Source organism: Nyctereutes procyonoides, unplaced genomic scaffold (genome assembly GCF_905146905.1).
Source record: "Nyctereutes procyonoides isolate TBG_1078 unplaced genomic scaffold, NYPRO_anot_genome, whole genome shotgun sequence".
In the NCBI taxonomy this organism is placed as follows: domain Eukaryota; kingdom Metazoa; phylum Chordata; class Mammalia; order Carnivora; family Canidae; genus Nyctereutes; species Nyctereutes procyonoides.
Genome location: NW_026575049.1, coordinates 68,486,202 through 68,504,668, shown reverse-complemented (window position 1 = coordinate 68,504,668; position 18,467 = coordinate 68,486,202). Strand labels below are relative to the sequence as shown.

General features: G+C 34.5%; 1 protein-coding gene across 2 annotated transcripts in view; it reads right to left on the bottom strand.

Moving 5' to 3' along the window:
* Positions 1 to 18,467, bottom strand: part of APLF (aprataxin and PNKP like factor) — a 69,595-nt gene that overhangs the window by 36,369 nt on the left and 14,759 nt on the right. For both annotated transcript variants that reach the window (XM_055329202.1, XM_055329203.1), the window contains exons 2-5: positions 17,355 to 17,426; positions 8,829 to 9,001; positions 1,931 to 2,078; positions 1,485 to 1,617 (exon numbers count right to left, since the gene is read on the bottom strand). In XM_055329202.1, coding sequence (XP_055185177.1) covers positions 1,485 to 1,617; positions 1,931 to 2,078; positions 8,829 to 9,001; positions 17,355 to 17,426 — 526 coding nt within the window. The remainder of the gene's footprint in view (positions 1 to 1,484; positions 1,618 to 1,930; positions 2,079 to 8,828; positions 9,002 to 17,354; positions 17,427 to 18,467) is intronic.

Below are 18,467 nucleotides of genomic sequence, written 5' to 3'. Positions count from 1 at the left end.
CTATCAATGAACAAAGCATAGCACTAAAGCTATAAAACACCTAAGAAAGTAACCTACTTCTAAATGAGTTCAAAATGCACTCTAAAAATTGATTTTTAAAAATCTCTAGCATTGATCTATTGACCCGGATGACTTATTACTCAAACAAACAAAACAACAATAATAAAAAACTACTCGGCAGAAAAAAGTCAAATTATTTCAATTTTTAATTAGCTGGATTCAGGTACTAAACTGTCTTACGTGTACTTCTAAATCTTTCTGTCTCTAAAGGAATCAAGTAACCTACATTTGCTTTTACAAGTACCCCTCAAAGTCTGCTTATGAGAAAAGAAGACATGCGAGAATCCAAAGACTTTTCTATCTTATTTTGAAGCTTTGGCATTTTATGTATATTGTGTATTATATAACATTCTTGTCCAAATTAATGTCAAATTGCTAAGTCCTTGGCTGGCTGCTGAGCCACATGTGCTTGGGAGGAAAAGCAGCAGCTGGAAGCCACTAGGGCTATGCAGAGGCTGTGGCTGCTGACCACAACAGGGGAGACAGACGTTAGGGCCCAAATCAATCGCCTATTAGAAGAAAGTTGCCTATTATGCCAAATTAATTGTCTATTAAAACAAAAATATTCAGAGGAACATAAAATCAAAAATCTCTACAATGTATCATTCCTAACATCCACTATCCCCTAGAAAGTTACTAAACTTGAGAATGAACAGAAAATGTGACCAGTATGAAAGAAAACAAGCAGTCAATAGAAACTAAACCTGAGATGGCTACAAAGTTGCAAAAAAGACCAACAGAGACAACACATCAAACATTTTCATGATCCTGAATCAATGGGATGCCCAGCTGGTGACATAAATCACTGTGGCATCTGCCATGACAGTGAGCTGTGCCAGGACAGAGGTCCTCTCCTTTGCATCCTCCAGCGCATAATATTGTGTGCCCAGCGGTTTTTACTCAACCAATTTAGAAAGCTCTTACTGTGCTAGCCTTTTATCGTTGACGAGACACCAACACGTGTTTGAAAATCTAAATTAATATATGTCCAGCACATAAGATGAACCGCACTTATTAAATGAAAAGGTAGGGATCCCTGGGTGGCACAGCGGTTTGGCGCCTGCCTTTGGCCCAGGGCGGGATCCTGGAGACCTGGGATCGAATCCCACGTCGGGCTCCCGGTGCATGGAGCCTGCTTCTCCCTCTGCCTGTGTCTCTGCCTCTCTCTCTCTCTCTCTCTCTCTCTCTCTGTGTGACTATCATAAATAAAAAAATTAAAAAATAAATAAATAAATCAAAAGGTAATTAGGACAATGCTGTATGATAAAGGACATAAAATAATAACTTACGTTTTAAGTTAGATTTCACGTACATGTCTAAAAAAATGTTAGGCTAAGTGATCACTGACACACAACCACTAGTCTAACTCCATTTGTTCAGAAAAACTTCCAAATTCTGCTTAATGTTTTCTAAACAAAACCTACCCTCGCTGCTGACTGGCGCTGAAAGGTTCTGATCACTTGGATCTTCCGTTAACATCCATGCTGGAAGGATTCTTCTCCTCTCGGCAGGGTTTGACTGTTGCTTACTGAGCTCTCTATGCTCACCTAGGAAACACTAAAAAGGCATGTATGTATTAATTACTAAAAATAATCATGCAACCTTTAATGAAATTGTAAAATTATTTGCTTGGCAGAAGACTACCTTTTTAAAAAAATTCTATCTGCAACCCTGGACTGAATTAGTCAAATTCCTCAAAGAAAAAAATTCATTATCTCTATTAGTTGACATGGGGACTAGTACATTCTGTTCAGCTTAACCTAAAAACAGCAGTGCCAGTACTACGGTCATGATAGGCCTAATTTCAGTTGTCTTTTCTCTCCTTGAATAAGGAGTATATTACAAATGGATGAGATCTTAAATTTCTCACCTCACTATTTGCAGTAGTAGTTTGGGTCTCAGCTACTTCTGTGCTTCTTTCCAGCTGTGGGGCACCCGTTGTCTCATCAGGTGAGTGAGCCGAGAAAGATTCTGATGTACCACTCAGTATATTATCTTCATCAAGCATCTGACTATTCCTATAAAATAAAATTAAAAATCACTGAAAACACTTCAATTGTATCACGTCATCATAAATGTGATTCCCCCAAGGACATCTAACCAATCAATTGTAATCCTTTCCTTGGCCTTTGCAAGACAAAAAAAGATTGTAACATACTAGAATGAAATATATGACTAAAATATGTTCTTCATCTGCTCACTATATCAGCATAAAATACATTTATCTTTCTAAATCATCGGCCTAGAAATCACTAGCTATTTATAGATGGGTAGCAGCCATCTCTCTTAAGGCTTAAGAGCTATGTACTTAGTACTTCTCCGGATAGCTCATACACAAGTTAACATCGCTACCCAGCATCCAAAGAGAAAAAGCAAACCGCAAGAATATCAGATAAGCTAATTTGGCTTTTGAAGAAAAAAAATAAAATCCTGATGTCATGTTCACACGTGGCTGCCACTGGAGTTCTAGCCAGGATAGCCATTTGTGAAATCTCCCCAAACCTGTAGTCCAACTGGAAGCTAAATGTTCTGATATTTAGGAGCATCCACGGTCACGTGTGGAACATACTAGCAGAACCAACTACCTCCCACTTGCTGCAAAGTGCAATAAGATCATCCAAAGCTGACGGGTCATTATTCATTATACAGACATACAATCCAACAAATGTACTTTTTTGAAAATCTGAAAATATAGATGGAAATATTATCCAGAAATAGTAACGAATAAACTACTGATACACAACAGGGATGAATCTCCAAGGCATTTTGTTAAGTCAAAGAAGTCGACACCAAAAGGCTACATATCATATAATTCCATTCCTACCACATTCTGAAGACATAAAGTTACAGGGACAGAAATCAGATCAGTGGTTGCCCCGGCCTGGGGGTGGAGCATGAGGGTGCTTCCTAGGGAAATGGAAATGTTCTCTAGCTCACTGTGGTGGAAATTGCACTACTACATACATTTGCCAAAGGACATTGAACTGCACATTTAAAAGGGGTGAATTTCACTGTGTGTAAAAATGGAAGACAGAGATTTTAGAAATGTGTCCAGCTGAGAAGACACTACTTGATGGCTTGTTTTATTGCTTATATAGGAATCATCTCCAAAGGCCGACTGCATTTCAATGGCAGAAATCAGCCAAAGACAACTACATTACTATGCAATGGGGCAGTTTTTCTCATTCAATAAATACCTGTTTTTATTTGAGCATTGTGGACTCACAGTGTTACCTTAGTTTCAGGTGTACGACACAGCGACTCAGCTTCTCTACAGGTTGTGCTGTGCTCAGGCATCTGTTACAACACCATTACAATATCACTGCCTGTATTCCCTACACTGCGCCTTTCCATTCCGTAAGTATTTGTATAACCCCTCGGTGTGTCAGGTACTGTGCCTGGAGATAGACTGAAAACGTATGATTCTCCCAACTATCATACCTCACTCCCCTTCCAATATTCAGATCCATTTTACTCAGAAGATACAGGTGTGCTTCCAAGTTACGATGTTTCCTTAAATTCTCTTAATATTTAATTTGAAAAAATATTAAGAAAAATTCAATTGCGCAATGGCTTTCCACAATTTATGATATTAGAAACTAAGCAACATTGTCCATTCTATTTCTAGTTTATCTTCTCTTGTGGCAGAAATTCAAGATGAATACACACTTTGTGTCCCATAGAGAACTTTTTTAAATATTTGCCAAGAATAAATGTGACAACAAAAGATAATCTAATCCACGAACAAAATTCTAATTGTTATTTAGTTCCAAATAGGTCAAAGTACACATTATTTTATTATACTTTTATTTAAATGTCAAATATTGTCACTCTGATACAGCTGTGTTTTTATTTTATCTCCAATCCTTCTATGAGCAATCAACCATCACGGGATTTATAATGTAATGCTACCAGAATTTGCTAAATAAAAAAACTAAAAATTGGAAACTTGCCTAAATACAGGATAATAAAGCTAATTGAGTTACTTTTTTAAAATAATAGCTTTATTGAGATTTGATTCATTTAAACAAAAATTCATGCTAAGTAGAACTTAGCAGTTTTTAGGACATTCACAAAATTAATCTATAATGCACCCATCATCAGCATCTAATTTTAGATCCTATGCATCACCTCAAAGAGAAATCCTGTATGAATTAGTAGTCCCCTTGCATTCCCTTTTTCTCCAGCCCTTGGTAACTGCTAATCTACCTCTGCCTCTATGGATTCACATTTTCTACACATTTCACAGAAATGGAACCATACAAGTTTTTGTGTAGGCACATGTTTTCAAATCTTTGGGGTACATACCTGGGAGTAGATTACATACCACATGTAATTCCTTGTTTAAAATTTTGAGTAACCATCAGAATACATTCCAGACACTATATCATTTTACAACCCCACCAGCAATGCATAAGCATTTTAATTTCTACACATCCTCAACTACACTTGTTATTATATGTCTTTTTGAGTACACCCTTTTTAGAAGATGTGCGGTCTTATCCCATTGTGGTTTTGATTTGCATTTTCCTAATGACTAATCATGTGATCTTTTCATGTGCGTGGATAATCGCCATTTGAATATCTTCTTTGGGGAAATGTCTACTCAAATCCTTCATGCATTTTTAATTAGTCTTGCCTTTTTATTGTTGGATTGTAAGACTTCTTTATATATTCTGGATGTAAGTTCCTCATCAGATATATGATCTACAAATATTTCCTCTCATTCTGTGAACTGTCTTTCCACAATCTTATGGTGTCTTAGAAGCAAGGAAGCTTTTAATCATGATGAAGTCCAATTTATCCACTCTTTCTTTGCTTGTGCTTTCGGTGTTATATCTAAGAAACCACTGCCTAATCCAAAGTCACAAAGATTTATGTCTGTATTTCTTCCTAATTTCATAGTTTTAGCTCTAATATTTAGGTCTCTGATCCATTTTTATATGGTGTGACATAGGAGTCCAACTTCATTCCTTTGCATGTGGCTATCCACTTGTCCCAACACCATTTGTTGAAAAGACTATTGTTTTTCCCATTTAATTGTCTTGGCACTCTTGCCAAAAATCAGTTGGCCATAATGCAGGGGCTTATTTCTGGACCCTCAGTACTATTTCACTGATCTATATGTCTTTCTTTATGCTAGTACCATACTGTCTTCATTACTATAGCTTTGTAGTAGGTTTTGAAATTGGGAAGTATGAATCCACCAATTCTTTTTTTTTTCAACTTTTAGAAACCATTTATTTTCCATCAACTTTATTTCCATTTTGTCTGCCTTTGTGGAAGAGCACTTTAAGACCACTCGGTGGGTCTTTCTACCTATTCAATAATGGCCTGAGAAGTGGAGGCTGCAGACCAGTCTTCAGGGGCAGGCTGAGTGTGCCAGTCTTCAGCAGGGAACTGCTGAAGAGACACAGAGGCCACGTGCACACCTTCAGACCAGCCTGCAACTTCAGGTTGGGTAGTGGTGAAGTCAGGAGCTGGAGCAGAGCATTCACCCTGAACCTCCTTGTTGGTCACAGCCTTTTCGGCAACAGGCATCTCTTCCTTTTCAAGCTCTTGAGGATCTCTGTGCAAGCAGAGATCAGGCCTGACTTGCCAAGGGTGTTCACAGGGAACGCCATGCACACACAGTACTTCCCACACGAGCGTCCACCACATCAGACTCACTACTGGCCTCCCTTGGTGCAAGAAATGGCAATGTCCATGAGTGCAGAGGAGAGTCTGTCTTACACGGAGCGATGGTAGGCAGGTTAACATGAGACGCCTCCGTGAGAGGATCAGCCCTTGATTCAGTAATTACCAGAAGCTGCCTAGATCTGGTTAGTGAAGGTTTCAGGAGTGAGGCAGCCAGCAGCAGGAGCGGCTCTGGCGCAGCAGCAAACTTCAACACAGCTCGCTGGCAGTATTCCCAGATGATGTGACACTGACATCAACAGGGTCTTCAACAGCAAGAGTGGCACGAGCTGCCAGCAGAAGTTTCTCCCAGTTTCTCTTCAATTTATGATGTAGATGCACTGTTTTCCTCTGGTAGACACACTGTTCCATTTGGAAGTCAAGGTTGGTGCCAACAAAGTGGGCTCCTGCTGCAAGGAATTTGAGGACATCCTCCTCCTTCATTTCTGGGACATCAAAGGCTCCAGACTCTATGAAAGTTTTCCTTTAAGTTTTGACAGGAATCCCTGACTCCGACAGGAAGCTTGTTCTGGTGGCTTTGGGGGGTGCTAGGTACCCCACAGGGCATTCATGAAGAATAACGCTGTAAAGACTCCTCCTTGGGTAATGCGGAAAACTGCTTTCTTCTTTTTAAAGTCTGTTTTAGCAATTAAGTTATCCTTAAATCTTAAAAATATACTCCAAATTAAATTTAAATATAAATTATACATTTTTTATCTTTAATATAAAATATGCTAACATAAATGAATTGGATCTAGAAATAAATTTTTAAAATCATAAATGAATTGTAGACATGTATATTATCATACTATAGTGGTATTTTCATTTTACTGTTTTGTTGAAATTAAAGTGAATAAAATTAGCTTTTTATATGAAACCTAAAAATTAAGAGCTTAAACAATTTGAAAAAAAATAACTTTGCATGACATGAGGTTTACTGTACTTTTCTTAACAGTGTCTTATGGAAAATAATCTCCCTAGAGAGACAATGTTGTACTTCATCAGTGAAATTCAGATACAAAATTCAGAAACAAAAACAAAACGCTATACAATATCTCATTCATATATTTAAGAACCCAATCTTTGCTGAGCACTTGCTACTAGAGAGGCAGAAAGAATGAAAAATTAATGTTGGTGCTTCTGAATGAAATATGCCATAATGTAATTTAAAAAAACATAAAACTAAGTTGTTGTTTTTTTTTTTAATTTGGCTTTCTCTGACTTCTCAAAAAAGTATGGGTTTTGGTATTTCTAGCAGAATAATTTCACAGAAATATATACAGAAAAGAGTGAGAAATGAACAAACTGATGAGAACTGATGTGAACAGACCCTTATACTCTCCAGGAGTTTGTTATAAATAGGATTTCTTATACAGAATCTGACTACTACATGGAAAACAGTATGAGTAAAATGAAAAGTGAAAGAAATGGCAAGCTTTGTTTTCTCAGGTTTTTATGCTGTTCTTTTGTTGTTCAAATCTTTTTTATATTCACAACTGGCTGGAAGAAAAACTTCATAATGGCATCAGGGACCCAACCACTGCCACAAAGCACATGGGTTTTTAAAATATAAAATAACACAATTAATTTGGTTGCTCTAATCCAGGCACACAATGACCAAATCATGCGCAAAATATTACCTCTTTCAAAACACAGCTTCACAGCAACAATATACCAAATGATATTACTCATAATAAATAACCTAAAAAAGTACAGTGCTGCTGGATTGTATTCTTACTTTTGTCAATACTAAAAATATTCAGAATTTAGTCAGCCCACAATCTCATTTATTTAAGGTACAGCACTAGTCTTTCAAGTTAAGGGGACAAGCTTGTTTGAATGGATATAAATAAAATTAAAATTGACATATAATACTTTAAGCATAAGGCAATGATTGTGTTCTGTTTATAGAGATGTGCAATATTTTCCTGATTTTTTTAAAAATGATTTAATTCCACTGTGGAAATTTACTGTAATAAAAAAAAATTAAATCTTTATATTTCTCATTTCAATAGCTGGTTAAAAATAGCATTGTTTCTACCTGTGTAATAAGAGAAAAAAGAAGAGGAAGACAGGTAAAGTTGCAAGCAACAGTGACTGAATTTCATTTAACTGAAATCAAAAACCAAACCATTTCCTCACATAATTTTTCATTTCCTAGTTTGAAAAACTGTAGATGTAATTTGTATTTACTGCAATATACAGATCTGAAGCACATGATTTGGTCAGTTTTAACAGATGCATACACCCATTTAACCCACAACTGGCTGATTTTTAATACTACTGTAATTACAGAACACATTCTGTGTACTTTTGTCTACCTACTTCTATAAATCTAGTTTATGTAGAGTATAATTTAACAGCTGAAATAGAGGCAAATAATATCTGCTAATGACTGCCTCAACAAAACTAGTGCATTAATTTTAACTTTACATCAGATGTTTATTGTAATATCTCACATCCTCAGTTTCCCAATTCTATATTTTCCGTTATTTTCATAAGAAAGAGGAGTTATATGCATGTAGTCTAAGCCAGAGGGATTAATAACTTAATAAAACTACAAAAGCTAAAAGGAAAGGTTAAGAAAATATAGTTGGTTTCAAATTAACTATCTTGGGTACTATTAGATGGAAAATACATTCTGAACACATTGGCAAAAGAAACCACATATGCAGGCAATCACTATTGAGGTGTAGGTTTCCAATGTCAAATGTTTTCTAGAGAAATACAAACACATAACCACATGCATCCCATGTAACTCCTATACTGCCAACATAGTTTAATCCTAGAAAAGTTTCTACTGGAGCATTTGTGGATGGCTGAGGAATTAGGTTACAATTACCAATTAAGTAACCTAATTATCATTAGGTTACAATTACCATTTTAAAGATTTTGTTTATTTATTTGAAACAGAGAGCCAGCATGAGCAGGGAGAGTAGCAGAGGGAGCGGGAGGGACAGGGGGCTTGATCCAAGGAAACCTGGGATCCTGACCTGAGCCGAAGGCCAATGGATGCTTAACCCACTGACCCACCCAGGCGCCCTCAGGTTATAATTACCATTACTTAATCTCATTTCATCAGGCAATCTTACCTTAAAGTACATTCCATTTCTGTTTCAGAGTGTGTAGAGAAAACACAGAAAATGTACTTGTCGATTAGCAAAGAAAAACTGTCTCCAGGACTCAACCAGCGCCATAGATTTTTCTTCAATGGTAAGAGCTGGCTCTTCTCGGAAGACTGATAAAAACATGGATTTGTGTGTATCTAACAAATAAAAAAAGAATACAGTGATATAATTCTAAATTATGAGAAGAACACAACTAAACACAAACTGATTCAAAATTTCAGTATCAATACAATTTCATTACAAACTTAGACTTTAAAGTCTAATAAATCTGGCACTTATATAAGTACCATAATATTATCTAAACCTAAAAAAAGGAAAAAGAGCTAAAATATTCTTCTCACTTCTCAAGGAATCAAAGAAAAAAAGCAAAGTTATCAATTAACTAATTAAAAGACATTTGCTTAAGAGTGACAATCAAACATTAGAAAAAGAAATATGAAAAATAATTCTCAGTATGGAAACTGAGTCCCCCAACTTTCATATCCATAATTCACTAATCCCTTGAAATGGCTAGCTTATTTTTTACTTATTTTATACTTCTTTTCCCCAATAACTTCTTTCTTTGTAGGATTAAAAAATATTATAGGAAGAGAGATTTTGATCAAATCTCTCAAGCAAACATAGCTTGTTTCAATTGTTTTTGGTCCTCACAGGAGTTTTCTAATATACACTAATATAGAAAAGGGAGCATTACAAGAAAAGCTGCCAATAAAAAATAAGCATTGTTGTCTACATACCCAAATTAAAAAAAAAAAAAGACAATGTTGAAAGCTATAATGAATATGATCTATCTGGTACTGGCAATTTAATTTCATGAGGATCTGGCCATAAGTCCTATGTGTATCTGCAATTAAAAACATTTCTATTTCCTTTAAGTTTGTTAAAAGAAAGGAGTGAAATAAAATTTGGAGATAAAGAGTAGAAATAGAAGCTGAAAACAGAGATTATACAAATTTGGTAGGGGATTATTTTATAGGCCAGAGTTATTTTACAAACTATATACAAGACTTCATAAGAATGGACTTGCAGTGGAACACCGTATTTATGTAACACCACATTGCTAAAAAGAATTGTGAATGTCTGATTTTTAAAAATCAAGTTATAGTTTCACGTTTAGAAACCTTTCATTACGGTATCAACCACCCCTAATTTATCTCTCAGATGACCCTGGCTCATGGCTAGAGTTTTGAAGCCAAGACAAACCACCAGATTCTGAGCTTGCGCACATTGCTGCGCTTGGAAATTGTTCCCTGTTATTCCTCGGACTTTAAAGGAAGCCTTCCCTTCCCTGAGAACACCACAATCATCAGAGTCAGGAATGCTGGGTAGCAAGAGGGACAAGAGTCAGGACAGAAATATTCATAGCTTCTGCCTGAACCTCGAATATTCTATAAATGAGGTTTGCTTCTAATAGGCTAAGATACAACCATGCTCTTATTCATAAGTATTTTAAAGATTCAGATGAATCTCTAAGCAACATTAAATTACAACAGTCCTAAATTCTCACAGGCCAAGATGTTAAATACAAAGGCATAATATTCTAAGAATAGAAAAGGTAAAATACTTTTTAAAAAAGGAAACTAATTACATTCTTTTAATAAGGCATCACAAACCCGAAGTGAAAGAAATGGTCATTTTCGGTATTTTTTACTCAGTTGGATATACTTAGCATTTAAATTTTAAGTGGTAAATATTAGGTATTTAGTAAATATCTAAAGAGAAAGAGGACCAATGTATGTCATCCATGATCAACTGTTTCTTCTAAAATTGTTCATACAGGGGATTCCAGCACCAAGATCAAAAATGACATTCCTATAAACTAATGTAATATTTGATCCTATAATTTAAACCTAGAGAAATATTACTCATTGAATAAGTTTTTAAAATCTATACCAAACTATACATACTTCTGGGCACCGAGGTGGCTCAACAGGTTAAGCATCTAACTCTTGATTTCAGCTCAGGTCATGACCTCAGGGTCATGAGATCAAGTCCCGTGTTGGGCTCCATGCTGGGCCTAGAGCCTGCTTAAGATTCTCTGTTCCTCTTCCTCTGCTCCCCTCCCTCCATAAAGAAACAAACAAACAAAAAACCCAACTATATACACTTCAACTAAAAAGCCACACAGACATGAAGTCTAAAACAAAGGGTAGTTTTTAGAAAGTTATAAAGTAGACAAAAATCTAGCAATATTGATAGACAAAAAGGGAGAAGATACACGCAAATTTTGAAATGAAAACAATGACATAGGCACACATAAAACTTGGTGGTATACTGCAAGTGCTTTGTGCCGATGTATTTGTAAATACAGCCAAGATGGACAATGATCTTAGAGATTATATACCAAACTGACTTAGAAAAAAAGGTATGTATGTGTGTGTGTGTCTTTTGGAATTAGACTGATAATATTTTAAAAATACAATCAGTAATTAAAAATCTTTCTAATCTCTCTCCAAACCAGACCTCAATGGATTTAAAATTTTTCTGAATATTCAAAGTCTTCCTGAGACCAGAAAAAGATGGAAAGCTCTCTAATTCCTTCAATAAGGCTCAGTTAACTCTGATTCTAAAAGCAGATAAGGGCAGGCAAAATATTGGCAAACCCAGAGTCACAGTGAGAACAAGATATGAGCCACTTATTATGAGAAGCATATTTTTGGGAAGTGCCTTTTAACATATTCATGGGATTATAAGTGCAAACTTAAATAATATTATGTTCTAATTTTAGAAGTGGTGCAAAGGATGCATTAATCCTGAAGAAATGGAACTAAAATACAAATCAGTTTTCCATAGTTTCTCTTGTAATTATCATAACCATTAAGAAGGACTGATGTGTGCAACCTGAATTCCTCTTATTTTCAATGTTTTCTCTTTTTAATTTGGAAAGCATTCGTTTTTCTTTTCTTTTTTTCTTTCTTCTTCCTCTTTTTTTTTTCTTTTACAAAATGAGCTGTGGAAAAGCTATTGTATATTTTATAGCTGTTTTCCAAGTACGCTCATAGGAAGAAAAACAATCACAACTTAGGAATTTTAATGCACCAAAGAAAAAGAGCAGTCACCCAAGGATGCATATTTTGAAGATTAACACCAAGTGGCAAAAAACATATCTAATCTTTTGCAATTTATATGTAGTTATAGAACCACTCTCTCAATCGTCCAAGAACCAAAAAGAGTAAGATTTTATTAAAATGAAATAAAAGCACTGACAGCTATGAATTCACCCGGAGGACATAACTAACCACTGGGGATGTGGTCATTTACAGACAACACTGTCATTTTGCCTTTATAATACATTTTCTTCCTGCTGATACCAGACAGTAGATTAAATTTAAATGACACACAAAAAAGCTAACATCATCTCCTCATGAGCTAACGTTATCTCCTACATACACTATTTCCAAGAACTGCTGAGAGCTAGAGCCTTTTTTAAAAGGAAATACTAGAGGAAAAAAAAGACCAATTCATCCAATTTAAAAGTACAAATTAGTAAATGCCCTAATTGCACTCATCTATTATTGTCAAAGTTACATTTCTATTTGATTGGATTTCTAATTTGAAGGAAAGCAGAAAAATATTTAATCACTTAAACATAATTTGGAGTACACAAGCCTACAGAAAGGATCATAACAAAACATTTACTATAATACATTTAAATAATGTTACAAAAAAATTTTAAGCTAAAACTTCTCTCAAAATTTTATCACAGTTGTATATGTAACCTTTACCGGATTAATTTATTCGTGATTGACTAGAGAACAGAGAGTAAATGATATTTAGCACACATTAAGGTAATACAAATGAATTAGAAGTCACTCTTCTATCTCATTATTTTCAAGACCTTAACATTTCTATTCACAATTATGGTCAGTTTAGAATTTTTCTAAATTTCTCTAAATTGCATCTTGCAGGTACAGCTACAATAAGTAGCTGAATAAATAAATATATCTACTTCAAGGAGAGAGGCGTTTTGTTCAAACTACATTAACATTAACAAGAAATCAAGCATTGCATAAAGCAAAATACCAATACACACATCACCAAGTCCAAGAAGCAGTATTCCTTCAAGTGGTATGGTATAAATAATTCATGGAATAAAATTCAGAACCCAATGAAATATTGTTCTAAAAGAGCAATCAAATTCTAGTACTAGAGTTGAAGATTTCCTTAAAATACACATTTTCATGTTTTCCAATGTTTGGAAGTTTGGCATTACAGAAGGAACTGCACTACACTGTACTCTTCTCTAACCTTTTTCATGTAGTAAGTACTCCATAGTAAGTTTTTAAAAATATAATACATGTTATTAGATATTATGTGTAGACCCACCACACAGTTTCAGAAAAAGTGTATTAACTTTTGATGTCCCTTTTAGTTTTGCCCATCCCATTCTCCTCTCAGTTCCTTCAGAGCTAAGTATTATACCGATTGTAGTGTTTGTCAATTCCTTAATTTTATGGTTTTATCACCTAAGCTTATAGCTGTGAATATACTGTTATTTTGTAGAACTTTTCATCTTATATAAATGAAGCTATATTGCATATATTCTTCCAAGGTTGCTTTTATCATTATCAGGTTCCTGGCTCTATCCCATTAGTTTTTCATGCTTTCACTATAATTTATCTTCACTGTTGTAGGACATTTCACCAAATGAATATATTATAATGTATTTATCAATTCCACCGTTGATGGAAATTATGTTGTGTCTAGTTTTTCGCTATGATATGAACAATTTTGCTCTTCAGGTGCTTGTAGACATCTATTGGCACACACATGTGTGTGAGGTCTAGCTTGTTGGGAATGAATGCCTTCATCTTCAGGAAATAATGAAGCTATTTTCCAAAGCTATTTTCCAAAGTGGCTGCAACATTTAAGCTCCCACCCAAACTTTTTAACTATTCTACTTGTTCTATATCCTCGTCAACACTTGAAATTGTTTGACTTTCCATTTTTGCAATCTGTCAGGTGTTAGTATCTCACTGCAGTTCCACTTACATTTCTCCACTTAACAAGAAGGCTGAGCACCTTACTCCTGTTTACTACATCAGATTTCCAATTCTGCAATGTGCCACTCAAGTCTTCAGCACATTTTCTCATTGGATTTTTATCTTTCTCATTGATTGAAGACATTTGCTATATATTTTGGATATTATTCCTTTGTCAATTACACGTGTTTTAAATAATGTCTCCCTGTTACATTTTTCATTTTCATTATAGTCTTTGCTAAGTAAAGGTTCTTAATTTCAATGTTATTGCATTTTTTTCAGTCTTTCTTTCTTATAGCTTATTTTAAAATCTTTCCCTACTCTGAGGTCACAAAGGTTTTTTTCATCTATAATCTAATAGTTTTATAGTTTTGACTTTCATCTTTAAACCAACCAAAACTGATGTGTATATGGTTTGAGGTACGGATCTATTTTTTTTCCCCTCAAACAAATAACAAACTGTCCCAGTATCATTTATGGATGAAAAGTCCTCTTGTCCACTGGTAAGTAATGCCAGCGCTGGCTCAAATAAAATTCCTATATACATAAGACCGAATCTAAGGTTCCTTTCAGTTGTAAATTCTATTGAACTGAAGGCACCAAAACTTCTTATGAAGAAAAATCAAGTTACTTTTAACTTCAAGGAATTTTTTTAAAGAAGAAAATACCAAATGGCAAAAGAATACTGACTTGGGAAATATGATGAAAAAAAAAAATACTGCATAGATTTCAAAGAACCTGAGTTCTAATTCCCATTTACAACTTGCTGACTATGTAAAATGAGGCATTCTCCAGAAGGCCTCAATGTTCTACGCTGTCAAAAACAATACTACCAAGAAAGTGTAAAAAATGTTTATCTTCCTCCCATGTATATAAGGTTACATTTACTAGAAAGTTCATAAATCATACTAAATAATATTTAAAAGATAAGTGTAAACAAAGGTATAACTTAAGTAAACAACATTATGTAAAATTTTTAGTTTTATATCTATGACCTCATGAGAAATTTTTGCTTCACCTTCTAATTTTATACCTACCACAGTTTGGTACGCAAAAGACACTTGTTGACTTCATGTAGTTATTTTACATGAGTACAATCTAATTAAAGAGCAAGGAAAAGTGAAGGATGTTTTCTACAAAATATCTTTTTTTAATTAAAAAATTGCTAAACTCTCATGTAGAAATCTGACCCACCTCACAAAAAATACAGTTTAACTCAAAGAGAGAATTTTCCATTAATAAAATCACTATTAACTTAAGTATACTTATATTATTACTTTTTTGAATAGTCACACAAGTTCAAAATATACCTGAATACTTTTCATCCAAGTATAGACACAACTCCAGTTAAGTATCTTGATTAAGCCACTTCGGAAAACATTCTAGTCTTCAAAACTAAAATATCCTTAATTAACACTGAGAAAAAATATAAGTAAGTTTTTCAATATTCATGCCTTAGTCAAAATGATGGTTTCCCAAATGGCCTACTTTTGATACATAAAAAATTTAATGCCATGTAAATTTTGTTGTAAGAAGGGTTTCTTCTTAGCACTGAGTAAATAAGAATATAAAAAGAAAATCTAATATTTATCAACTGTTCACAATTCAGTCGATTAATTTGCTTACAAATAAAAGTGCTGAGTTCTTAAAATGGATCATGTCATTGTCTACAACTCTTTTGCTACTATAAATTTTTCAGATGCTATTTGAAACAAAAGCAAGCTTCAAAGACATCAGAAATTATAGGTATTAACCAAGGATCTGTTTTTTTAAGTTGTGTAAAGGGTACTCTTGGTTTATTGATTTATTTTGTGATGTATGTATACATAGTAGGATTTGAATACTAATAATACAAATCTAGAAATATCTATAAACCTAGCAGGAGCTGATATTCTCTGCTTTGGTATCAAAAATAACTGGAAATCATTCACTGAGGACTATTTAGATGTTATACTTTTCCAAAAAGTTAATACTCACTATAAAGTTCTCCATTTCATTAACACGAATGATAGAGCAGTAAATCTAAATAAAGTAGTATTAAGTTGTAGGTATTCCACTTGAGGAGCCATGTGCATCATTTGCCATAATTACTTTTTTGATAAAAGTAAATATAAAGTAATGATATGCTCTATCAGAAATGATATGCTCAAAAAAAAAAAAAGAAATGATATGCTCTATCAGGATGGGAATTTAGAGATTCATATATTCTCTACCTTAACGTGCTTCAGTAACAATTAAAAAAAACTTGTTTATTTCAGGCCATAGTTGTTCATTGAAATGGCATTAGAAATTAGGTGCTGGGAATAACATAATTTTGTAAAAATTCATGCTATCTCCACTTTTAGAAGTGCCACATATAGTTCTCACTGCAGCATTTATTCATGCATTCACAAATATGAATTAAGTACCTACTCTACTATATGTTTGGCGTTATGCTATTTACTAAAGATACAAGGATTAGTCAGCGTTCCTATACTCAACAAGCTTATGATCTGGTAAGTCTCGTCTAAGAAGAGAAGAGTTGGAGGGGATTCAGAGGTGAACCACTGATAGTAAATAAAGGGGCTCTCACAAGAGAGCTGACTACAGACATCAGCACTTTTCAGGAAGGTAATGCAGAACAATATACAAACCTTTTTAAAAATATTTATTCAATGGTGAGATGGGGTAAATTCAATTTTATTCAAAACTCTTCCAATATTAGAATTAAAAGGATAATTCTCAAATTTGGAAACAGCTCAACATAGAATAATAAAGGTACTTTATGTGGAAAGGAAAGAACTAATGATATCAAAGGCAGTTTTACACAGAAGATAAAAACACCTATAAGTTTAAGAATGTTACAAATTAATTAATTTCATTCCATAATAATTCTACCACCACAGCATCTAGTCCAAAACAGACGAACCTCTACACATATTTTATTCTCCTGGAGCACATTGTGCAAATGGAAAGGTATAATACATCCTCAGAAACTGATATCCCTGCAATACAGCAGTGCTTAAACTCTAAAGCAAGCAATTAAAATTTTAGCTCTCAACAGGAACTTTCAAATTAAAATTATTTATACAACTCTAAAGTTGAACAAGGTTTAAATTTTAGAACTATTCAATTCTACACATAGAGAAATCTGTTAAAATACAATTCTGTAGCATTTAAGTGACTGTGGTCACTACCTCATCCCCCCAAAACAAACCATTACATAGTTATAAGCTTTCTTATAGGATCTTATTTGCAATACCCAGTTATGAGCAAAATCATAACATATTCATGAACTGATACTCATCTTTCACTAAAATTCTGTGTAAACGTAGCACTGCCTTATGGGAAAATAAATACTTTAAATAGTTTATATCATTATCTCCCAATTAGCCTCTGGAAATAAGAAGGATATATTCTAACATTCATTTTCTATTTTCATAATCTTAGGAAATAAGTCACTTTAATCAGGAGCTAGAAAAAGGTGAGTGGCAAAAAAGTTAAAACAAGTCTTGAATAACATACATACCGGTTTGATTCGAAGCTGACCACCGACCACCTCAAGAATGGCATGTCTTCTGGACACTCTCTTGTCTGTTATCTACAGGGGGAAAAAATTAACATTTCAAACAGAGCTACCGCCATTAAAAACAAGAGCAACAACAACAAAACTCATAGCAATGTTTCTGAAATAAGTAGGTTAGATATGACATATTCACTCATCAATTGTGGTATTACCACGATGGTCCTCATTGAACAGATAATGAAACAAACTCAAGAGATTAAGGAACATGCCCAAGGTCATAAGAATAAATGGCAGAGCAGGGACTCAAACTTGGAATCTAACACATCCCCAACCTTTCATGATAGTTTCCATTCAAGATAGACATTTTGGGAGCACCTGGGTGGCTCAGTGGTTGAGCATCTGCCTTTGGCTCAGGGCATGATCCCAGGATCGGGGATCGAGTCCCACGTCGGGCTCCCCGCAGGGAGCCTGCTTCTCCCTCTGCCTGTGTCTCTGCCCCTCTCTGTGTCTCTCATGAATAAATAGTCTTCTTAGAAAATCTATATATTATGTACTTATTAGGAAACCTTTCAAATACAAGAAATATATAGTAGGTTATGATGACAAAAGATTTTAAAGACAGCAGTCTGGTAAATATAAAGGTGTGACTACAAGTTTTAGGGCTGGGCAGACTTGTGCTGGAGCTCTAGGGCCCTCAGAAGTAAGTTAACAGAATAGGAAGGTATATGGGGGAGAGGTGAAAACCAAATATTTACAGTGAAAAAGAGATTACCATTTATATATGTATGTGTATATACACCTATGACATATATACATATACCTTAGTATCAGATAATAATGTATAATGAAAATATTTGCTTTCTGTCTTGAGCCAATAATGCTCTACTTATGCTCACAAGCACTTCTGCATACCAAAGTTCAAAAATCGCTTGCACTTTAAATCCTGAAAATTGCCAACTGAGCCTTCCCTGCAAGGTTATAAACACAATAGTTAAGATTGGCTTTGTTGCTTGGGGCTGATACATAATGAAAACATTTTAAGCACACACTTTACTGAACACCATAACTATCTGGCCCATTTCTTGATCACGTTGGTATCTATCACTTCAACACTGG